A 25,218-nucleotide genomic window follows, 5' to 3' on the forward strand; every position below is an offset into this window, starting at 1 on the left:
AACATATCCTTTGATTGTATCTCAGCCTGCATGATGCAAAAGCCTTCCCAAGCAGAGTAACCTGTACAGCACACATGTTGGCTTGCATGTGTAAGTTCTAAAATTCCACTCTGGTGTGTACCACAGCCTGCACGTCAAACCCAGCAAAGTTTTTTTAACTAAACACACCCCAAGTCCTGTGCAGAACCTGTCCAGGGGGTCTTGCTCCAAGCAAGTTTAACATTCAGTGATGGGATTAGGCTTTACACAGAGTTAAATGCATTTACTCTTAAAGGTAAGCTGATACTGCCTTGCAAGGTGTCATTCTTGCTCAGGCAGCAGGAGATCTGTACTCCACATCCTCTTCCATGCAAATGGGTTTAGAGCCAATCTCCCATTTCCCATGACAGTCTCCTGCCATCCCCTTATGAACTCTCCTGAGGCAGAAGTGCTTTGCATTTCTTTCCTGAAACCACGAGGAAAAGACACCCAGAAAGGAGGGCCAAGGACAGAAAGTGAGATGATTGCAACACACATCATGCAACATACATTGCTGACTAAATTACTTTAACTCTAAAAGAACTGTAATTAATTAAGAAGGTTATAGAAGGCACTATAGGAAAGCTCAGAGTGGGGATAGTCTGAGGAGGACACACATGTGGTAATATATTCAAAAGGGTATGAAATAAGTCATATGGCAAAAACGAAGTTTTAAACAGAACAGAAAGGGATTCTGCTTTTCAATACCAGTTCTTTACAGATGGTCTGTCCATCAAAGACTTCATCAAAAAGGGCTTAATATCCCTTCCTGTTTTAACTGGATAAATTCTACACAAACAGTTATAAGTTAGATACTATGTTTATACTGTCTGATGTCTTCTGATAACAGCTGCTTTAAAAAAGAAGTGGAAAATTTCTCAAACATGGATGAATCCCTAGTCTTCATACACAGAGCCTCATGTGACTGGAAAGCCTGAACAAGCCTTTATTTTTTATATTTCTTGCCTTTCTTCTATCACCCTTCTTGTACACCACATGAGACTGAAAAGCCTAGGAAGTATTTGCTTTTCAAATTCCTGCAAAGAGAAATAATGAGAAAATTACAGTGAAAGAGGAAAGCCACTTTGCCCCTTTAAAAAAAGGTCCCAGCTCTGGTATCAGGTGTAAATTGGTTAAGCAGCAGCAGATCAGAAGTCCCTGAAGAACTGATTATATTAGGAAAATGGGACTTGTATTAATAAATTAGTTTACTCTTTTCAAATGTCCTTGATAAAACACAAGACAGTGAAAGACTTTGAAGTGAGTCGTGTTTTTTATATTTTATATCTTTACTTAATATATATTACCTTTTATACATTACTAGTTTGCAATTTTAAACAACAACTGCTTTTTTAAAATATTTTTGATCAACAAGTGTTTCAAGTAATCAATAGTGAAAGCCAGAGAAATAGTTCTATAAATGAAAAAAGCACACAAGATTAGAAATGCTCTCAGATGAAGAATCTTGTTAAACTGTAGCTGAGACGCAGGAAGGGATGGTAAAAGGGAGTACAATATTTCAACAACACAGAAGACCCCACCTGGACAGCAGAGATGTTACAAATCTGGCAGTCTACAACCTTGGCCTTGGAATTAACTGCATTACTGCATGTCTGAAACTATTATCTTACAATATTTCCTCTGAAAAATATCAGTCCACTTGAGCAAGAACTGTCACCTTGACAAACACTACTTTGCAACACATCTAAACTGTCACTGTAAAACAAACCATAAGTAGACTAAAGGAATGTGCAATTTAGTAAATGAGCTCAAAATCAGCTTGAAAGCAAAGTGCTTCTAACACATATTTATTTCCTAAATACAAAAAATCACGCCTTTAAAAAAGGCTAACTTATCTTTAAAAGTATCTCTCTTTTTACATAGAAATTTATCCTGTGCTGCTTTTTATCAGCAGCTACATCTACAACTCCAAGCACAGACAAGACTATAATGTTTGCTAGTAAAATCCAGCTGAAGTGGGCAGTGAAAACCACAGTCACAGCCACACACAGCCGGACCAGAGCCCTCCACGTTCAAGTCCAAGAGCAAAATGAGGCAAAAGCAGCCTGTGCTACACAGCATTCAGAACAAATTCACATGTAATGTAGTAAGAGGCTCCAGGTGACAGTTTTTATACCCGTCTGGAGAACAGAGGAAGCTACTGCATTGTGCTGCTTCTGGTTTTACTAACATTTGGATGGAGTATAAGAAAACAACTTTCCAATTTGCTCTATGTTTACTTGCATCACAACTTAAAAAGAAAACTCAAAAAAAACCCCACACCACTAGGAAAGTTCTCTTCTCCTAAAAGTAAACAGGAAGATAAGATGTATTTATTACCAAAAGACCCTGGCTTAGGATGGAGCCTTGAAACCAGCCAATATTTAAGTGTTTTCAACTGAAAAAATCCCAGTTCTGGCATTCTGATGTTTGTAGTCTTTGTCAATTTTATTTATATTTGTAAACCCCCTTTCTAGTATTTAAAGCTGGCACATACTAACACAGAAAACGTTTCCTTTCCTTTGACTACCTTTCCCTCAAAGTAAGAAGAGCAAACTGCTTTGGATATTATCTTTGTATAATGAGAGTAGAGTAGTTTGTGTTGGCAAAAGCAGAATGCTCTCTTTCTACTTACTGCTTCCTTTGAGACTTCTAGAGTAATTCATTTTAACAAGTGTCTTAACAGTGCCTCTGTGTTACACCACACCCACACAATACTCACCTATACTGGTAGGGTTTTTAATTAACTTATATGTCATTTTTTGCAAGTTTTCTGAGCATTTTGCCCAGCCTGCCTACTCCATGCAATATTTCCAAATAATGAGGAAAGAACGCCCCAAAAGTTTGGAAGTCTGAATGACTAATTACTTAATAGTATAAATTACTTATGAGGGGGAGATTTATTTGTCAACTTTCTACATCATTTACCCGAAATAAGCTGAACGTCAGGAGTTGGACTCGATGATCCTTGTGGGTCCCTCCCAACCACATTCTATGATTGCACAGACATTTATCAGGAAATAAAAAACCAAGAGAATAAAATAATTATACACACTTTTCAACAGATAAAGCAAGGAGGGATCAAGTGAATGGACAAATACATAACATGCAAGTCAACAAAATTTTGCACTTGAAGAAATTAGACAGGTAAAATCTAAGTCATGATGCAGAAAGAGCCTTAGTTGATATAAACCAGACTTGGACGTTTTTCCAAGTAAATGCAATACAGTGGTTAAACCTTTTAAGTTAGTCCACATTAAAAAAAAAAAAAAAAAAAGTTGAGCTTTTGTGCTTGCTATTTGTACAGTTTCAGCACTTGAGAGCTCCAGCTTTGAACCAGCAGTCAGTGCTATCATCCCAATCACACCAATCTGAGCAGAGGGTAAGATGAAACCAACTGGACTGGGAGCACAGGGACTGGAGAGCAGGAGAACCCAGCAAGCACTGTAGGACATTGCAAGTGTGTTGGGACAATCTTCTCTGGACACCAGTTACCACTTCAGCATTCCAGTAGGTAAGCAAATGTTTTCCATCAGGAACAGGCCTGCACTAAACCACCAGATTACATATTTATCATGTTACACCACGCTTCTAATAAAAGGCGGCTTCCGATTAGAAACAGTTGGCTTGTAGAAAAAAATGCCCCACTAAGCTGTGGACAAAACCACACCACTGGATCTTGTTTAATATAAAAAGCAGGTCTCGTTTAACAGGATCACAGAGATTCTGAAGTCTGACTGTAAACATGCAAGCAGTTCTATTGTGAAAGCTCTTGCAGATGATAAACAGCATTCTACATCTAAGGGAAGTCACGACAAAATACTAATACTGAAAAACTGGATAAGAGATACTGCATCAAGTAAAGAATTAAAATTTGGATTCATTCACCGATAGCAGGGTACAATCAAAATAAAGTATCAGACAACCTCCTGTCTGCATCTTGCTCTCCACAAACTGGGCATGCCAAAACACATCCTGTGCACAGCTGCAAACATTTGCAATGACCACAAGAGAATAATGAAGAGAAAAAGGAAACCTCAGGAAAAATAAAAAACTTATATTTATCTAGAGTTTTTCCATCTACTCTTAAAAATGCAAACTCGTGATGGGAACAAAAAGAAAAAAAGATTCAATCGTATTATACTCTAGATTAAGTCAGTGGATGGAGCAATGACTTTTTCAATTTTGGATATAATCCTCCTTGATAACTGAATAAACAAAACCCTAGCAATACATCACTTGTGCTTGGAAAGGAATGATACTTCATTTTGATGGTTAAAGTAATCCTGCTATGGGCACTAACGAGTTTGCAATCCAACTGGTTTTTTAAGCATCTACCCAAGGATGATTTTTGTTAGATTGGTACAGCTAAATATATTTTAGTTCAGTGAACGAAACCAAAAATTAAAAATTATACCAATAGAGATTCTTTTTCCTACACAAAGCACAAAAGACATTGCAATTTCCTTGGGGACAAACTGAAGCATATCTTTAGTTATTTCACCTTTGAACTTAACATCATCTCCTTAAAGTCTTTTAATTTTGGACAAACGTTCATTAAAGTTTTTTAAAAAAGTTTGTTTGAAATTGTCAAAGCCTTTTAGCACTTCCCAAAGAAAGTCTGCAATGATGAAACTAAATGTTGAAACATTATGTTGAAACTTTTCAACTGCATGAACCAAATGACCACTGCAAAGTTTCTTATTTGTGCCTATGAAATAATACAGAGTATGGATTACTACTCAGTAACTTGTGCAGTATTTCTGAGCTGCTAAAAACTGTATTTTCAACTATTTTAGACACGTAAATGTCCACAGGACTCAGGCAATCAACATACTTTCTGGGTAGAAAGTCCAAGCCAGGTACTAAACACACCAAGGAACAAGAACAGAACCTGCCCTGCCCCAGGCACACCTACAACCCTGCCCTCCCCCAAACCTTTCCCCCCAGCCAGGAGCTCTTTAACACAGAAGGAGGTTCATTTACCATTAACCTTACAGATCCAGCCCATGGATGCAAGTGGGTTTGTGCTCTACCCTGAAATGCCACCACCCATTTACTCTGTATCAAGCATTAAGGGGGACACAGGAAAAGCAAAGCAGAAACAAGACAGGAAAGTGCCATACATCTTGAATGGCTTCTGAAATGCACTCAAATAAGATATAAACTGATTCCTGCAATGGCATTACAAAAGAAATATATATATGTGTGCATAGGAATATATATATATTCCTAACTGAATCCCTATCATTCTTAACTATATTGCATACTCAGAACATTTAGTGTTGCAACATGAATTGTGATGTATTAGAATCATTTAACAGAACACCATAAGTCATCATCAGTCTTTAGAATCTCTTTGTAAATTTTTTTCTAAACCACAATTCTTAATCTAGCACAGCTCCTTTTTGCACTTTAAGGATGAGGCATTTTCCCCTCCCTCCCTAACCACTTCAGCCACTGGCAAGCAAAAGATATCCTTAAAACCCTGGAAGAGTATTTTTTCCATATGCCATTAAGGAAATATTTCGTCCATGCTTTCCATGTTGAAAAATTACTTCTGGGATGACACAACACACAGAAAATTCATCCCAAAAAAGAATGTTTTCATGAAGACTGTAACTCACAGAAAGTCATGACAAGATATCCAGCTTAACTGCAAAAATATCACAGTGTTGAAACTTTATACTAAACAGAAGTTATGCTTTGAAAAACCTGTGGAAATAACCCATGTCTGGAACATTAGGAAAGAAAAATAATTTCAAGGTCCAGTGTAAGATACCAAAAAATTTGGAAAGCACAAAAAATAAAGGCTGTAACTTCCCCCACCCTGCTTTCATAGCACTGGATTGCACCTCTCACAGATCTTTGCTGTCTATTGAAGATCAGTGCAAATGAGAACAAGACCCGTGAAAGGTAATATCAGGTGAAAACCCAGACAAGAAACAAGAAGACATAATCCTTTCGTAACCTTTCACATCAGAAGACACTCAACCCATAAATAGTTTGCTCTACTCAAGAGCATGAAGATTAACTAGAGCAGTAGGGTTTGTAGGGAAATGCCCCAAAGCACAGCTCGCTGCACTGCACTCCACCTGAGCACCACTCAGCCTCCACTTCTCTGACTTTCCATGTACCCAAAAGTTAATCCTTCCTTTATTCACAGCAAAACCAGTTATAGAGACTGAACAGTCAAGAAACTCTCAGATAAATGTGGTTCATTCCAAAGAACAACTTGCAACGTTATGTCAAGAAATCCTGGAAATCCTGAGAAGCCTCAATTCTCCTGGCTCTCACCTCAGAGGGAACCCAGACTGCCATGAGGTACCACGGGAATCTTGTGCTCCCGTCAAGAACCGGAAATATTTCTCCAGTCAACCCCAAAACCTTTAATTCTTCCCTAGCATTCAAGACAGAAGTAGTTAAAAAACCACACCCATTTCTGTGACCTGTATATGGGAAGTGAAAACAGGGCCCTAGGCTAGCAGAGTAGAGGAAGCAGAAGAAAGCAAGATCCACGACAACAGGTTGAGTTTTTTCCACACAATCACATAACCAACTGACTCAAGAGGATAACCAACACACACAACCCTTCCAACAAAAGACTCCTGGGTACACTGAAGAAGCTGGTCACCAGTGACACTCAAGTATTGAATGGATCCCCTGACAGCCACAGAAAAATGGCACACAAGCCTAGAGAAAATGGAAAGTTCAGGTATAGAAAATACAAGTAATTTCCTTCATATCCCTTTCATTTCTAAAATTAAGTTCTCATTTTGGAACTGCAGTAGTTACACAGTCACTTACTTCAGCTCAGCTGAAGAGCCATTAATTTGAAACTTGCAATTATCTGCCATCCTGAAAGAGCTAATTCAGTGTTATATAAGTTATACTAAAGGAAAAAAAGTGCATTCACACAGAAAGACACAGTTAAAATCTACTTTCTACTTGTCAACCTAATCAAGCTAAATTCTAAAGTGGCGTAGGAAGAGCTTTTAATCATGACTTGCAGGCAGTGCTGTGTTTGCCTGCACAACAGGCAGCAAGAACTATTCAAATACCCAAAAGGCACAGAGTAAAAGACTGCAGCCTACTGTGATTAAAAATGAGTAAGAGCTTTTTTCCTTCTTTGGTATGTTGCTTATCTACTTTATGGAAATAACTCCATTTTATTTTTCGATTTCCTATTTTTTACTTTAAAATGCATCTAATCCTTAGATACATCACAATATGAAGTAAGCCCATTCACAGCACACCTACTAACTTAGAGAAAATCATTAAAAATCTACTGTTTGAAGGATATGAAGAGAACACCACACAGGTGCTACTTCACAGCTCATTGCTCACGGACAGCATGCCCATCTACTGTGCAAAGAAGGGAAAGAAAGGAGCTCTCAGCAGCCAAGTGAAGTCAAATTCAGTACTAACATGGACAAATACTTCCTGAAAATAAGGTCCACAATGTTGTTCTATAGATTACCCAACAAAACTATAATATGTTTAGAACTAAATCAGACAAGGCTACTGATTATAGAAAGAATTAATACCGGTTTTAACAGTTATGTTAACCTAACTGGGCTCTTCAGATTTTTCATTTCATGTCTATAAGTTTACTGTATAATTAAGAGGACACTGCGTCAGACAAGCAGCTTTTTAAAACCACAATTAACTATTTACCTGCTCTTACTAGGTATCAATTACCTTATTTTCTAGGTATCAAGTTTGCTTAAGCAAAGAATGCAAATTTCAAGGTAACAATGTAACAGTGGAAGAATTTTTGCTGCACCCATAATCTGATTGCCATGTCTCTGACTTCACCCATTTCCCAGCTCCAGCTGTATGACACGTACTTAGATGACTCCTAAAAAGTTTGACTAACCTGTCAAAACCTCAAGTGACAGGGATTGCATGATCTCCCCAACCTCTTCTGTGTTTTGGTCTCTTTATGCTTTGAAAGAGGTTCTTATCATTTGTATAATCTGCGCAGGCTGATGCTGAAAAACACAACTTTGTCACCTTCCTTATGCCTCTGTCTTAGGTGGCAAAAATGCACCTACACATAAAAAACCCCAAACTAAACACTCAGATCAACAGGCACAAGATAGGAAGACACCCTTAATATCTCTTCTACATCTACCCTTTTGCTGAGTGAGGTAAATTCTCCTTGGATTGTAAAATAATAATCAACCTCCCCCTCTAAAAAAGCCTACTTATTGGAAAACTGGTGAACATTTAACGCCTTACTTGTTCTAAACAAGGCAGTTCCTTTCACCCTTTCTGCTTTGGTTGCATTTTCAAAACATCTTTTCCTATTTTCAGGGGCTATCTTTCATTTGTCTGCTTCCTTTCATTTTGACAGACAGGACTGTACCCTGGGTGAGACCTCAACTGATCTGCACTGAGCACACGGCTGATATAATTTACGTGTTGTGTTCTCACTCTCACTTATACACACAAAATGAGATGGACAGGGAGGGCTACAACAATTAAAAACTAAAAGCTAAGAGCATTATTATGCTATCATATCCTACTGTGCTACTACCCACCTGTTTGCTCTTTACCTTAACTATTAGATCTTTCCTTTGTAAATTCACCACTTTATACCTCTGTCTACTGAACTCAATGAATTCAAACCACTCCAACACTCTGTAATGATTCCAATGCTACAAATCTTTGTCCCCACTGTACTGAAGCAGAACTTCAAGGATGAACAACCTTGGATTAGGAAATGCACCTGAAATGAATGGCCTAAAGAGCAGATTAAGTTGGGCTGTGTTAAAAAATACAAAATACTAGTGCACAATTAAACAGCATCTTAGAGCATTTTGTGAAGACTTGGAGGGAAATAAATAAAACAGGAGCAAGACTTGGTCAACATCATATTCAAGAAGATTAGAGTATGCCCTGTGCACTGAAGTCAATTAATGGTGTACTTACACACACATCCTCCCCAGGATCATTTGTTTTAACACGTGTCCCTCAGTACACCTCTCACATGAAGACAAAGACATTTCTTACACAGCTCTATGCTAGCATGCTGCTCCTGCAGGGCACCACTGAAAGCTTTCAGTGAATCTCTACTCCAGTGGTCGCAAACTGTACTTTGCAAATCTATAAAGACATGATTACTGACTTTAATGGGACTACCTGCAATACACACGCATGTGTGATGGGGAAAAGCCTCTGGTGGCATATGGTGGAGTGTGTTACACAACTTTTGCTTTGAAAGATAAACAGCAATATACACCTTTAACTCGCATATACCTCCATTACACTCAGCTACACACTCTCATTCCTGCTGTGCAAACTTTCCTTCATCCCGCAAAATTCAAGGTTTTAGTTCTTTAACTACAGGTATGATTTCTGCATACAACTGTTAGACACACACATTAGAGACAGACACATGTGTACCTCCTCTTCTTAAAGACTAATTTATTAATATCCTACACCAAACAGATTCCCTTGAGGGGAAGATGAGCACGCGCTTTCAAAAACAAGTTTCAGAAGAACACGCTCTTTCAAATAAGTATTATAATTACCTGTACCTACACTACAGTGCATTCACAGAAAATTCTTTATTTTTGGCAAGACAGACAAGAAGTGAAAAAAAAACCAAAACAAAAATTAGTTAAAGAAGCAGCATGCCATCAGTGGTAGCTAAACAGCCTTGAAAATACACCAGTGCCTTCCTTTCCAATGAAAAACTGATGCACGATGCCTAAATCGCACCGCAGACGGGAGGTCACGGCGCGGTTTTCACTTCCCGAGCGCGCTCCTGGAAGCGGGACCGCGGAACCCGCCCAGGTCGGCTCCCTGCAGACACCTCCAGCCCAAACCTCCGGGAGAAGGGAGCCCGAATCCCGAGGGCTTTCTCCCGAATCATTCCTTACGGTATATACCGCTGGCACCGCGTTCTCTGCACAGCCTGGCAGCTGCCGAACGAAAAGAAGCGTTTCCAAAGCGGATTTGGTTCAGGTTTGACACTCAAAACTGCCTTATAAGGTATAAAAGCCCGAAAGCAGGAAGAGGCTTTGACAAAACTAAGGAAGTTCCTCTGCGCCTGCTCGATGGGAGGGGGAGGGGATTTTTTTCCCTTCCACAGAGAGAGAGAGAGAGAGAGAGAAGTATCACAGAATAAATGACATTATCCGCACGTAAAAAAAAAAATTAAATAAATACACAAAAGCCACCCCCAGACGGCGCTGGGCAGAGCGGCCGCTCCCCTGAGCCAGCGCATCCCGGGGCATCGCCGGAGCCTTGTCCCCGGTGGCCACCCCCGGCCCCGGCAGCCGCACAGGGACCCCAAACCTCGGCCGAGGACCGAAGGGGGAAGCTCCGAGAGGCTCCGAGCGGCCCCCGAAGGCAAAGGGAAGGGACACCGCTCCCGCCGGGCGGAGAGCGATGGGCGGGGAAGGGAAGGCAGTGAATGCTCCCCCCGGCCCAGCCCAGCCAGGCCCGGCCCGGCTCAGCCTCCCCCACCGCCGGCCCCGGGCGCGGTCGGTTCCCCGGCCCGGCAGCGCGACCCCCGCCGCCATCTGCAGCAGCAGCGGCGGAACCCGCCCGGCCCCGCCCCGGGCGGCCCCGAGCTGTCAGTGGCCGCGGCTCACCCCGTGCCGCAGTCTACCACGCAGGCCGGGAGCCGCCCTGCCATGCTGGTCGGTAGCGGCGGTGCTGGGGACGGCGGGCGGCCCTGGCGCTCCGGCGGGGCTCGGCGGGCAGCGCTCGGCGGCACCGAGGGACTTCCGCAGGGCGGGCGCTGCCTCCGCCCCCGCCCGCTGCTCGCCCGGCCAGCCCAAGATGGCTGACCCGCCCCGCCCGCCGTGACGCGCGGTGGCGCGGCCGCGCCCCGCCGGGGCGGAGCGGGCGGGAGGGTCCTCAGGGCGAGCGGGAGCGGGGGATTTAGTGCTGAATCACAGAATATCACGGAGTCAGTCGCGTTGGGAAAGACCGCTGGGGTCACTGGGTCCGACCCCTGGCCGAACACCACCATGTCAACCAGACCATGGCACTGAGTGCCACGTCCAGTCTTTCCTGTTACTCCACCACGTCCCTGGGCAGCCCATTCCAATCCAGAATTGTCAGGGTTGGAAGGGACCTCTGGAGATTATCCAGTCCAACCCCCCGTACCAAGGAAGGGTCACCTGGGGTTGGTGGCACAGGAACACGTCCAGGTGGGTTTGGAATGTCTCCAGAGAGGGACACTCCACAGCCCCCTGGGCAGCTATTCCAGGGCTCTGCCACCCTCAAAATAAAGTTCTTCCTCATGTTCAGGTGCTAGGTGCCACTGAAAAGACTCTGGCACTGTTCTCTTGGCACCCACCTTTGAGATACTTATACGCATTTATGAGATCCCCTCAGTCTTCTCTAGGCAAGCCCAGCTCCTGCAGTCTCTGCTCATAAGAGAGATGCTCCAAACCCGTCATCATCTTTGTGGCCCTCCACTTGATCATCTCCAGTAGCTCCTTGTCTTTCTCTTACTGAGGAGCCCAGAACTGGTCACAGTGTTCCAATGTTAAATCACCATTTCTGTGAAGAATTTCTACAAAATGTCCATCCTAAACCTCCCCTGGCACATTTTAAGACTGTGTCCTCTTGTCCTGTCACTAGTTGCCTGGGAGAAGAGCACAACCCCCATCTGGCTACATGCTCCTTTCAGGTAGTTGTAGAGAGCGATAAGGTCACCTCTGAGCCTCTTCTCCAGACTAAACAACCCCACCTCCCACAGCTGCTCCTCACAGGACTTGTGCTCCAAACCCCTCAACAGCTTCATTGCCCTTCTCTGAAAACCTGAGGGGATACAGGGAGAGGAGCTATGTGTTGTGAGGAGGGGGCTAAATATGACAAGGGGGTGGATTCCTGCAGGTCCTGCTGCTGCAGGACTGAAAGCCCTCTGCAGAAACAGTATCACTGACCGACCAGTGCAGGAGGCTGGGCTCCTCATGGAGACTGGCTGGACAGGAGCTGGGCTGGGGAACGAAACACCTGCTCGGGAAGGGACCAAATACCCAGCCCAGCCTCCCTGGGAACCTGATTCCCCTCAGGTGTATCCAAAGGAAACCCTCAACCCCTTTCATCCATAAGCCTCCACAGGAGTGGCAAACCCCCACTTCATGCTCCCCATCCTTTCAAATCCTGCAGCCTGAGGCAGGGTGATCTGGAGCACTGCCAGTCCCATCAAGCCAGCAGTTTTTCCCAGATTCCCAGCAGCCTGCTCTGCTGCCCACCAGTATGTGCCAGTGCCACTGTCTCTGTGCCATGCTCCCACATAACTGGAGCAAACCAGCGTGGCCCTGCCACGATCAGCCATCCCAGCACATGCACTGATGGGATCAGTGGTGTCCATCACTTTTTGAGTTTAACCATAGGCCACCAGCCACTATTGGAAGGATTTTCGGTCCCAAAGGGGGCAAGGGACAGTCCACTGTTCAGGTTTGGTGTTCAGGTGGACAAAATACAGTCTGTACTCTTCTCTTTCTCTCTCTTTCTACCTTCCATAACCTTTTAGGCTTCGAAGGACAGGGTGCTGTGCCTACCACATCTGAACCAGTCCTTACCCCATGGTGTACTGTAGCCACACGCTATTTTTTTGTTTGTTTTCAAAGCATTTTAATGTTTTAATGGTTCTGATATTGGGGTCTTGGGATATTTTCAATTCTTTGCTTGCTGCTCCTGCCTTGGCAATGTGAGGATGTGAGCTTCATGGCATAATCTGATGTCATGCTGGAGACAAATTTGATAGTCCATCAAAAGGAGTAATTGTCATTGACAGGGTTCACTGGGCACTAATGGATCTTAATGACTCTAATCAGCCTTACCAGCAGCCTCCACCCCACAATCCCTGTCTCAGAGAAGAGGAGACCCATTTAAGCTCAGCCCTGGGCCCTCAGTTTTTGTCTGAGCTATGCTGTAGGTGTGTCCCGTTCTGACTTGCTTGCTGGCTTGTCCCTGTGGGCCTCCCTAGTCAACACCACTGGCCCCAGTCCTGGTCTGCTGACTGACATCCTGGCTTCACTTCGGACCTGTGTAGCTGAGGCGGCCCCATGTCCCGTAGGGAGCCACTAGCCCTCCAACTATCCTCACAGTGGTCTCACTCCCTTCTTCAAGCATTGGTTCTCCTCACTAAGTTTAAGCTATCTCTAATTAATAGGTTCATTTCTTGAGTGGAGGGATAGAAAAGCCAGTTCCAGAGCAAAGGAAGGACTAAGTACCTGCCCATCAGGATGAGATAGGAGGGAGCAAAACCATCCCTTTTTGTAGCAGCAGCCAGGCCGTTTGGTTGGGAAGTTCAAGTCACCATCTGGCTTCTGTGGGCTGCCAGATCTTCCTGAGGAACATAACCAAGGAAAGGAGACATTGAGAATATTAACATTTTTATTTTAATGTCAGAGCAAATTATGAATAGAACATTGTGAGGCATTTTACAGATAATGAAAGGGACTTCTGCCGGATATTGTGTAGCTTGTGAGCTATGCTGTGCTGGAATATTAAAGATGACTATCTCTAAAAGCTTTTCAGAGAAAGTGCAAATAGCCCTTTTTATGTACACGTCTCTGTGTATAGGTGAATATTTATCTACAATAAATACAGTTAGTATATAAAGTAGAACGTGGACTTTTCACTTCCCTCTTGGTTTTATTACCCGGTACTCAGGGTTATACATGCAGCAGGTTCAACTGCTGTGTCTGGCAGATGGAGCCCTGGAATGAGAGAGCAGCTTAAGGCTCCAGCTGCAGGAGTTCAAGTATCCCCCTGGAGGAGCATGAGGCAAGGGCCAAAAACCTGAGGCAGGCAGAAAGGATGGAGCTGGCAGGTCCTGTCCTGGCTATACAGCTCGTGGAGCCGGCACAGAGGGGATCAGCACCACCGAGGTAGTTTGCCCAGCTGCAGTGAGATTTAAACAGAGTAGTCATTAGTGTCCCATAGCTGACTGGTCTTTATTACCTAATATTTCCAAATAATGCTCCTGATTAGCCTAGCTAAGCCTTAATAGCAAAGCCAAAAGACAGATACTAGAACTATTGGCTATAAAAGTATGCTGATGACTTTTTGCTAACAGAAGCATCATTTCACTATAAAACATTAAATCACACCCAAAAGCACTTAATGTAATGCACTCCGCAGAAAATATCCCATGGCTGTATGTATTTTTTTGTCCTTGTGAGTAGAGTTTTTTTCTGTGAAATAGTAGGACACTGAGCAGAAAAAAAAATACTGCAGTTCATATGGAAAGTGAAACAACTCTGTTAAGCAATTCCATTGCAATCTTTTGCTATCAGTTTCTGTTCTTCCTGAGTCTGCACGAAGGAAAACAGCAGTGCTGGTCCTTTTCGTTTTACTGAATTACAGTGGAATTTACATTTGAGGACCAAAAAGCATAGGATTTCTCTCAATATCAAGGTGCCAAGTCAATCACAGTTTTACAAGGGAAGGAGTTGAAAGGCTCAACTCCCTGGCCATGAGAGCTCATGTTTCATTTTATTAGTCTTGCCAGATGCAGTTCTTCAGGTGGCTGTGGACTCAGGCGCCAGTCCAATAAAATAAAGGGGCAAGATTTCTCTTTAAGCAATATTATCTCACATTGTTGAACCATAAACACAAGTTTGACATATTACTCATCAAAATTCAAATAGATCAATCTAAATTTCAATATTGCCTCCTGTATAGACCCTTTGTAGTTTTGTACATCGGCATCTAGATTGTCTTGGTAGATATTTTTAGCATACAAGTCCTGTGCTTAAATTACAAAACTGAGCTTATAAAGCTAAAGTTCAACTAGATCCAGCAGGATTGCAGTGCTGACTGGTATATTTCAAAACTTTCTTGCATGGAAATGTTCTCCAACCTTTACTTATTTCTTTAGTACAAGAGCAGTAGTAGCCTACGGTCTGTTTTCATAGTGTAATTATCTGAATCTTTTCGTCCTTATTTGGCCAGAAGTCAGTTCCAAACTTATGCAAAGCTTTTCACCATTTCAGGGTGTCCCAGAAATCAAATTTTTAACGTCTGAGTATGTTCTCAATCTTACCAATGGAATGGGAGTGAATAAAACCCTGAATTGCCTTTACCTGGTACCATCCCTGGAAGTATTCAAAAGGCATGTGGCTGTGGCACTTGGGGGATATGGTTTAGTGGTAGCACGGTGGCGTTGGACTAACAGTTGAACTCGATGATCTTAGAAGTCTTTTCCAACCTGAATGATTCTGTGAAATCCCATACAGCACACAAAATCCAGCAATAGCATCAGTCTGTGATGCATCAAGTCCAGCTTTTATAAGCAGGATTGGGTTGCAGGTGATCTTTTCCTACATATCCATGATAACAGAAGTAATTACCATTGCAGAGCTCTGTTGCCATATGCCTCCAGGCAGTTTACATCCTAAACACAAAACAAGGGAGTGCATATGAATACAAATGAATAAGGAATGAGAGGATAAAAGTCAGAAGGGAAGTATCTCTATTAGTCAACAGGTAAACACAGAAGCAGTCTAACAATTTGATTCAGATGGAGGGAGTTTGCAGATAATTTTCCTCAGTTTTTATACAAAGTTTCCCAAGGTGCAGGTATGATTTACTAGCTCTGGCAATACTAAGTATTAAAATTTAACAAGTCCTTTAGCCTGATGAAGTGAGTACCTAGACAAAAGCATTTAAAATCCCTTGCTAAGCTATGTGGGAAGCTTTTCAGCATCCTTCTCATTCTGGATCGTTTTCATGCAGTTAATGGCCTGCCCTTGAGCATGCTGTGAATCCATATATATAGATCCAGGCTTGGGAAGCACAGTAAAGTGCAAGGAACAAGAGAGAAAAAGAAAAGAAAAAACAAACAAACGAAACCAAAAGAAAGTAAAAGTTGCAGGGGCGAAAGGATTTTGGAAATGCTCAGAAGGGCTTAGAATCTGATCTTGCCCAGGACAGCATATTGCCATTTAGACTGGTATAAACTGAATTTAAAAGGCATGCTAATATACAGTACATCACACTGAACAGCCCTTGAGCCCAGGCAAAGCTGACAATAAAAGCTAGAGAAACAGCCAAGAAAAATCAGATCTAGCTTATCCATTAGACAATATTCCTTTATTGTAAGGTTTTATTATAAAGTACATGGCTTAATCACTTATCCATTGTCTTATGAGTATTTTAATATAAACAAGTTTTCCAATTGTTGGTAGGATACTACAGAGGCCTAAACAAAAAAAAACCACGCTTTATCTACCCAGATATAAGATGTGTGTAGATTTCTTCCAGGAAGGGCCACGAGCAAAATTACAGTGTTAGTGGTTGATTTTGGCATAGCTATAGCAACAGCCATATGGGAGGCATGTAATTTCATGGAGCTGCACATGGTGAAGTCATGGCAAATTACCAGGAACTCATTTGATGTGGCTGCTCTCCAAGAGTTCTGACTTAGATCAACTAAAACCATTAACTTTCAAAATATAATTAGTCCAACCATAATTTTTTTCTACATAACGGATGGGAAATAAAACAAACTATGATTCTTTGTACACTGAAACTAGGTGTTCAAGGAGAGAGAGAAACTTATAAACTGGGGCTTGTTTATATCCTTGGACTATTATATGATAACACCACTATAGCCTGTTATAATTGATGGGAATAACAGCAAAATGTGTGTCAAAAGATAAACCTAGAAAAAGAATTTGACTGAAAATATGATGGCTTAAATAGTAATTTGATATTCTGGGCTGAGACAAAATCTGCAAAAGCCCCGCAGTCGAGTGAAACCCTGGATTCCTATTTACAGCTTGCTTTTCCATTCAAAATTGGTTATCTTTATGCTGCTGTTCTGTGCTTCCTCATAACCAATACATCTTATTCCTTTAAAAAGCTTCTGTAAGGGAATTAGCAGAACAATGGCAACAGGATTCCTACAACAGTAAAGCAGGATACAAACCTCTGCCCTGGAGTTGTATCTATACTGCACAAGCTCCACACAGTCACACCTGGTATCCAAGTAATAGTAGTACACAGCTTGACCATGGTTGGAAGATGCTTTTGCACATAATAGAAACATTATTATATGTTCTCAGTTGTATCTGTTTACTTTCTTGGCTGGAACAAATGTCTATTGCTACCATTTTCATATGACTTACACATTTCAACAGAACTGAGAACCTAAATCGGTAACAGCTGTAAGTACCTGACCTGCCTTAGTGGTTGTACTTTAGGCATCAATGTGCATGTTCACCATGTCATGAACCATTAACTTGAGTAAACCCCATGAAAACTTGCAAATTTATGTAAATCCACCATTTTTAATTTAGTGATTTTTATTTTTTATTTAAAGATGTCATTCATGTGCTAAATCAAACCAGCATGTTGCTAGTTTGCAGTTCAGCAGCTGTTGCATTTATCTGTAACCAATGAGTTTTCCAGCAGAGCACAGAAGCTCACGAGGGTAAAGCCAAGCCTTAAAACAGTGGCAAGTATAAGAGCAAGAAAAGTGCCTGATCTTCGATGCTTGGAAGAGAGGATCCAGATAATCCACGTGGGTCATTTCACAAAAGAAGTGCCGTGAAGAGTCACAGAACTTTCAATGGCATCATGGTTTATTTTAGCTATCCAACCATTTGAAACTGCAAGCAATGGAATGTGTGACAGGTAAACAAATGAGTTTCTCTTCTGAGACACTTGTTCAGGCTTTAACAGATGTTTACCAGTTTTTGAGAGGGTTTGGCTGTTAATGTTGGACTTCTCATGCTAAACGGCTTTTCATAAGAGGATTGTTTAGAAACACTCGTATTATGCGTATTTGGGTTTCTCCTCAGCTGTGACTTTGGAAAAAAATATATTCTCTTCAGTTGATCCAAACTTTGACTCCTCAGATTAGCTTTTGGAAGACAATAGATGATATAAAGTTATTATATCACAACTGTGGTCACTGTGCCGTGTTATTCTTACTTAAGATAATGCAAGGAGGAGAGAAGAACTAGGAGGAGGATTTGGAACACACCTAGACAGCTCTCCTTCTCTGGATGCAGCAGGGTGCTGCTTGAAAATGGTACCAGCCTTTCCAGTCAGCTGGATATTACAGCATCAACAGTTCCATTGCAGAAGCACCCTAATTGTCTCTAGACAAAATGAGACATAATTAAAAATATCCCCACTGATGGGTTAAATAATTTGGCTGCCTTCTTTCTATCAGGATGGGGAATGTTCTCTCTCACAGAATAAGGAATGTTCTCTCCAGCAGAGCTGTGGGAAGGCAATGAACAGCTCATGCAGTATCTTTTTCAATTATCACAGCTATCTGGAGTCCAAGTTTCTTATTAAGATGCATGATTTATTTAGAAACAATGAACAATACTAGTCAAGTTAGTCAACAGTGGAACACTTTAAAATGCTGTGTTCTTTGATAAATAAATAACTCTATCTATTTCTAGTGACAATGCTGCATGCATAAAAAATGGAAACAATTTGAAAGCACTATTTCTGAGTGCTGGGTAGCTTCATACTGGGCTTATTCAACCTGTTTGGTAATATATAGAGAAAGAAACCATTAACTCATTTCTGTAAAGCTGGGGTTTCTTGCTGTCCTGATGAAAGACTGTAGGAAATTTTCCTGAAATAATACTTCTAATGGATCACCAAAAAGTGTAAAAGCTGATTTGCAGCTCTACAGTGCTGTGTCAGCCACTATAAAGATTACATGGATGTCTTTGAAGAAGACCACATTTAATATGTGGTCTTCACGTGGGTAGTATCAAAAATATATCAAAACTAACATAAACATTGTATCCAAGTGTTTAGCTCATTCTACTGCTTTGAAAAACACTACTAAAAGCAAACACTGTGGTAAATTATGCTAATGAATATGTAAGTTGGGCAATTTGGCAGATTGCATGAACTAATTTACTGTAAGAATAGGGGCATTAAAATCCCTATTTGGAGCACTACATACCTTTTCAAGTGTTGCGCCATCCTAACAAGCCAATCAACTTGACCTTTTAGGATGACGTATTTTGAAACCCTTCTATCTAAAAATAATGCACTGGCAAAACCCCAAATCAGTAGCTCTGTCTGTGCAATTTCTCATCTGATAAAATTTCATTTTCGATGCATTTTAAGAGCACCTGCATTGAAAAGGCCAGAGGGACATATTAAAATTATAAGATGTGAAAAACGAAACTTTCCCTCCTGTACTTTCCTACAGAATGGCTTTCAGGTTAATCCATTTTAGTGCTCTCTATACAGAACCTCTATATACACAGTTAGTCTCCCTTGCTAATGCTGTAAGAATCAATATGGGACATTCATTCCTTTGCTTTGGGCCCTCCTTAGGAGAATACCTGCCTTATCTGGAATATTATGCATGCCCAGCAAGGGATCAGTTAACTATTACCATATTGGGCAATACTTCAATTCCCTTTGAATAGCACCTTATGTTGCAATGAGCCCCAGTGAATCATTGTGATTATTCACCCAGGAATGCGCAAAAGCACAAATGCAAAAAACTGTTCTGTGTTCTGAACATACAGGGTCAAATTACAGGCAATTCCAGCTGATTAACCTTGTGCTGGGAAAACTGCCTGACTAGACCTTTAGAAAAGTTGCTTTAATGGGGATACTTGATGTGAGTAAAAATCACATTTGACTTTGTTAAGGCCTGTTTGTTTTTTGGATCATATCTCCAGGCAGCACAGGTATTCATGCTCTTCATGCATTTCAGCTCTGCTCTTCAAATGACTTCCTAATTGTCAACCCACATGAAGTCCCATATGCAGTCCCCTCCTGTGTGTGATTTTTCTCAATGTCATGGTAATTCTCTCATTCCGAACAATTCTGAAAGGTTTACTTTCCATTTACTTTTTGGCTTGCTTGAATAGGCTTCCAAATGGTTTTTGAAATTGTCTTTTTTTTTGGTTTTTTTTTAACAAATTATGATCACAACTCATCTACTAAAAATAATTGAGTGATAGCAATTCAGTAATTTTCAGTCTGGGAAATCCCATTGCCAATTAAGCTTCCTGTTTTCTTTCGTATTATAAATCAGCAGAGTAAAGAGACTGAAATAAGTGATGACAAGTTCCCCAAACGAGTTGTTTTACTAGTATGTAATTTTATTACTAGCTAATATTTGCAAGTAATATTCAATAGGAAGCAGAAAAAGCTCTCAATTCCCATTAATTTTCTACAGGTATTAAAAGTAACAGTTGATAAAAAGCACATTACAAAAATATTTGTGGTTTTTGCTTCTATTACATCTGCAGTGTAACATTTTTCCTGTTAAGTACTGGTAGTTTTCATAGTAATCACCATAAATTTTATTCAAAATAAAACATTTTTAAGCTCTGAGGTTTCTTAGAGCCTTGTCATCAGGTAAAACAGCTAAGAAAACAGCCATGTAACAGGCTCAGCAAGGGTCAAAAACACAAAATGTTTGGAAATACACCAAAAACAGGACTGAAAACAAAATGAAAATTGTAACTGTAACAGTCTAACTATATTTCATATATTCATATGAATACTTTCATTTCAGCATCTCAAGGATTGGACTGGGAGGAGGGGAAGGCAGCAATAGAATCGTTCCCTTGGTCACAAGTGGCTTCATGCAGAGAAGGACATAGGATGTGAGGACACCTCAAGGGCAGTAGGGGACAAATATAAGACATGTTAAAACTCAAATAATGCAAAGAAGGTGAAATGGAACACGGATTATGAGTTATGTGACAAGATTATTAACCAGTGGCCTAAACCCAACGAAACAAAACACCTTCCTTTTACATCACGAGACTCTACCTAAATAAATCCTTAAGAGCTCATGTCTTATGGTGTAACTGGGTTCACAGAAGGGATTGGCCAAAACCATAGGTCCATCAAGAGCTATTAAATACAGTGGCTGAATTACAGACTTCCAGATAAGGATGCTGTTAACCATTTATTTCTAAAAACTAGAAGGGTGTGCCATGGAAATAACTATTCCCCTGTTTCTAACACCATTTTTCTCAGGCATCCATTATGAGTCATGTGGAGACACGATGATTCTGAGCTAAATGGACTTTTGATCTAACCCAACAGAATAGGGGAAAACTCTGCTGTCATACATCTTACACCAAGTCTAGTCCTCAACACACAGACTACATCCTTTCTCTAAGGAGAACAGAAGTTGATCAAAACTGACTTTGTCAGTTTAAATTTTATTACAGTTTCTTCTGCTGCTTTGCCTTGAATATCTTGTTCATCAAAGATCTGTTCCAAATCCTTTTGAAGGAAGCATTTCTCTAAAGTAAGTAGATTCAATTCAATTGTAGAGACCTATTATGAGACCTACAGAGTATTAAATTTGCTTCTGGGGATCACATCTATTTTATCCAAATCAGCTGTTATGTTCTTTTAAGTAGAACATATATGAGCAGAAACTAAATTCAAATACTCTTGATAAGTGCAATTTATCAGGTCTGTAAAAACTAGCAGATGTTTTATCTCATGAAAATATTACAGTGCTCCTGGGAGGTAGATGTAATTTTGCTTTGCCTATAAGAAGTGCTATTTATCTAACTAAAATATGCACAGCAAGAAAAATAAATATGCAGTATGCGTATATTTGCAAGATACATATAGTTTTATGACGTGTATTTACCGAAATCTAATTCCTAAAAAAGGAACGGTAAAAAAAAAAAAAAAAAGGAAATCATTCTTATAATAGTTTCTTTCAGAGAAGACACAAGATCATCATGTGAACTTTTACAATAGGAAGAAAATTACTTAATCAAGAGCTAAAAATACAGAAGTCCTGTAATATTTCTAAGTGCAATAAGTACAAATTTCTGGGCTTCTGACAATGTTGACCTGTTTTTCTTCAAATGCTTCAGGAACCACAGCACAAGCGTCTCATCCTGTGATGAAGAGAATCTTGGCACTCCACTTTAAGGACTGCAGTTCTCTCCTGTTTGCCTGCCCCGGTCTAAATGTTTAAAATCAAAACACTGACAAGGTAGATTTAACTGTGTTGCAATGCTGAGATGCAAACTGTGTAGCCTCCTAAAGAAGAAAACTCACATACAGGAGAGGACACATGGAGTTACACCCAGAAAGTTTGTTTTAATTCAGTTGGGATTTCATGTGCTTTCCACTGCCAAAGGAAGAAAAGACAGAAAATCTGCATATCAGTTATTTTGCTACCCCTAGCACCAGCTACTGCCACTCACTGTGGGACAACACTTTCCAGGGGCAGCAAACCAAGCCAAGCTTTATTATGCTTGTTCTCAAAGATGAATTCCCCTTTTCCAGAGCTTTTCTATAAACACATTAACAAGTAAGACAGAGAATCTCAACTGTCCCTGTTGCCTTATTTATCTCCCTGTTCACAAGAACAAACACAGCGTTTTTCTTTTTTTTCTAATATAAAACATTCACCCTATCTTAATATAAATTATGCATAATATTCTTCAATATATTATTTAGTAAAAGCACTATGAGCCATAAAGAAGTCTTACGTGTAGTTTTTCTGTCAGAGTACTGTAGTCATAACTCTTTGGTTGTCTTCTCAGGTTTCGCCACTTAATAACTGGCTGACCTTGGATAAGCCATGTAAGTTTACTGAGTCTCACTATAAATACTTAAAGCAAAGATCTGTGAGACCCAACAAAATTAGATGCTCTCAGATGTACACACATTTTTTGCATTTTATGTAATTTTCAGCTCCTCCAAATCCCACAGAATGCACTATTTCAAGAACAGTGCTATTTTCCTGCAGCTTTGTCTAATAAATTCATTTTTCCTAAAATCTCTTTCTGAAGCTGTAAAGAAAAAATTTCATATAAAAGCACCATACTGCACATTTTGGCAATATTGGCTTAAAGGTAGAAGTTAGTGAGGACAAAAGCACAACAAATCAATACACTATCATTTATAATGTATACACTCGAGAGTACATCAAAAAAGGACAGTTTGAACCAAAAGTGTAATTCACTATATTTCCTTGTGTCATTTATGGTATAAATGCTTCAGGGTAGGGATTGTATCTTACTACTTTTAACAACCAGTTTTATGAGGCATCAAGCTTGTCAGAAGTCTCTTAGGGATATTATATGCCAATTAAAGTACAGCTATATTAAGAAATTAAGGTTCACATAAAAAGCCCAAAGCAGTTTGGACGAAAAGTGCTTAAAAGTTTTTTCTTTTCTTCTTAAGAAGTAACTTTTGTTTATATATAGGAAACAATTCAAACCCAACAGTAATACCCAGACAGATGATGATGACATAACATTTTTATATGAGAGATAATGGATTTTTTCAATCACTAACTTGTAGGAAGGGTGAAATATCATGTTTGACTTCAACACTTTGTAAGTATGAATAGCACTTAATAACTTCACAGCTATACCATATGTATCACCTAATTACAATTTAACATCATTTACCTTTCTACTCATATGTATACATTGCTTACTATTATTTCCTAGCAGTTTTTACTGTAAAATTCCCAAAATATGTAGTAGTTACATTTTAAAAAAAGCTTTATTTCTGTTAGCAGGTGAATACCGAATAATCTGGAACACATGACATACACCACCGGTTATCTTTAGGTTGATATTATGAGCTCAATTGCTAAATACGAATCAACACTGACTATGAGGAGGTAACATGGACTACAAAAACAACAGAAACAAGACCGGAACCTGATTTTGCGATTTAAACTAAGCCTATGATAGTTCTTTTTATTCACTATTTTTGCTGCATTTTGTCTAGAATTTCCTTTCACAGCTTGTTAGTCACTACCTTACACATCTCAAATTTAAAGGAAGTCTGCTTTAATATAGCTTATACATCTACACAATTTCACTTTTTTATACTATTAAAAGCGTGTTATGAAGCAGACATTTTGAGAATTTAATTAGTTGACACTACTTCCCAGTCCCATGAGATTTTGTACCACAGAGTGTAAAGATTATGGTAACTATGAAATAAAGGTTCTACCATCACACTGCATTTCAGGACATTTCTCAAGGGCCTTGCACGTTGGTTTTTCTTTCTTCCCTTTTTTTTTTTGACAGACTAGTTTCAAGCTCCATCCCACTTCTCCATCTCTAGTTCTTCAGTCTGTGCTCTCTTCCTCTGCCTTCTCTATTCCTTCATATTTTAGTTTCTTTTCCTTTTTTTTTTGACCTGCTTATCTCAGTGCTTTGGAAAAGCCCGTATAAATCCTAGATAACTGCCCGTCTATAGAGAGGGAGTTCTCCTCTATCAGAGCTGTTCTACCCATTCCCATGGGTCCAGCTCGACGGAACAGCTAGTTCTGCTCCCAGGAGCAGAGGAAGAGCTGCCCGGGAGCCGTAGGGGATGTCCCACGCCTGGTGGGACCAGCATAAATCCGGGTTTACCACCCGCTGTGGCTCTTCCCGCTGTCCTCCAGTTCCCGTTGGGCCGGAGAGGACTCCGGGAGAGGAGCCGGAGCCCAGCGCGGCATTCCCGGCAGCGGAGCGGGGTTTCCAAGCGGGACATGGAGAGAAGCTGCTCCCGCCCGCCCCCGGCCACGCCCGGGGACACCGCGGTGCGGGCACCGGGACCTCAGCCTTTGGCACAGCACCAAAGGACAGACAGGATGGGAACGGGGATAGGGATGGAGTTGGGGTTGGTCATGGGGATGAGGGTGGGAACGGGCATGGGCATGGGGATGAGGACGGGGATGGGACTGGGATGCGGATGACGAAGGGTTTGGGGACGGGGATACAGATGGGGAAGGGGATGAGGACGACGAAGGAGATAGGGACGGAGACAGAGATGGGGATGGGAACGGCGATGGGAATGGGGATAGGGATGAAGACGGGGATGGGGATGCGACCGGGAAGGGGAGTGCGGCCGGGGATGGGAAGGCGGCCGGGGATGGGAAGGCGGCCGGGCACGGGAACACAACCGGCTCCATCCCCGCCGCTCCCACCACGGCCCCCCCCCCGTCCATCTCCTTCCGCAGCCAGGGCAGGGGCGGCGAGCTGCCAGCCGAGCGGCTCGATGGGGCCGTCCCGAGGGCGGGGAGGGGCGGTCGCTCGCGGTCTCGGCGATGGATTGGGGGTGTCCGGCGCGGGCGGGCGGTGCCGCCGCCGGACGGAGCGCGGGGGGTGCCGGGCCCGGCGCGGCCTCAGGTACCGTCGGGGGGGACCGGCCGAGGGGAGGGAGAAACCGCGGGGGTGCGGGCAGCGAGGCCGGGAGGGAGCTCTGCCCCCCGCCTGGGCCGGGTGTGTG

General features: G+C 41.6%; 2 protein-coding genes across 5 annotated transcripts in view; one reads left to right on the plus strand and one right to left on the minus strand.

Annotated features, from left to right (window-relative positions):
• Positions 1-25,218, minus strand: part of ACTR3 (actin related protein 3) — a 192,144-nt gene that overhangs the window by 18,750 nt on the left and 148,176 nt on the right. The window contains exon 1 of one of the 2 annotated variants that reach the window (XM_051810283.1): positions 10,626-11,023. The exons of the other annotated variant lie outside the window; for it this stretch is intronic. Within the exon in view, the coding sequence (XP_051666243.1) occupies positions 10,626-11,008 (383 nt within the window). The 5' untranslated portion in view covers positions 11,009-11,023. Of the gene's footprint in view, positions 1-10,625; positions 11,024-25,218 lie in introns of those variants that run through there. 2 annotated transcript variants of the gene reach the window in all.
• Positions 24,541-25,218, plus strand: part of SLC35F5 (solute carrier family 35 member F5) — a 28,878-nt gene continuing 28,200 nt past the window's right edge. The window contains exon 1 of one of the 3 annotated variants that reach the window (XM_051810289.1): positions 24,541-24,609. The gene's annotated coding sequence lies outside the window, so the exon portion shown is untranslated. Of the gene's footprint in view, positions 24,610-25,039; positions 25,119-25,160; positions 25,212-25,218 lie in introns of those variants that run through there. The other 2 variants (XM_051810288.1, XM_051810292.1) reach the window with 2 other exon arrangements.

This window comes from Manacus candei, unplaced genomic scaffold (assembly GCF_025592945.1).
Source record: "Manacus candei isolate 608988 ecotype Guabito, Panama unplaced genomic scaffold, ASM2559294v1 h1tg000077l, whole genome shotgun sequence".
NCBI classification, from domain to species: Eukaryota; Metazoa; Chordata; class Aves; order Passeriformes; family Pipridae; genus Manacus; species Manacus candei.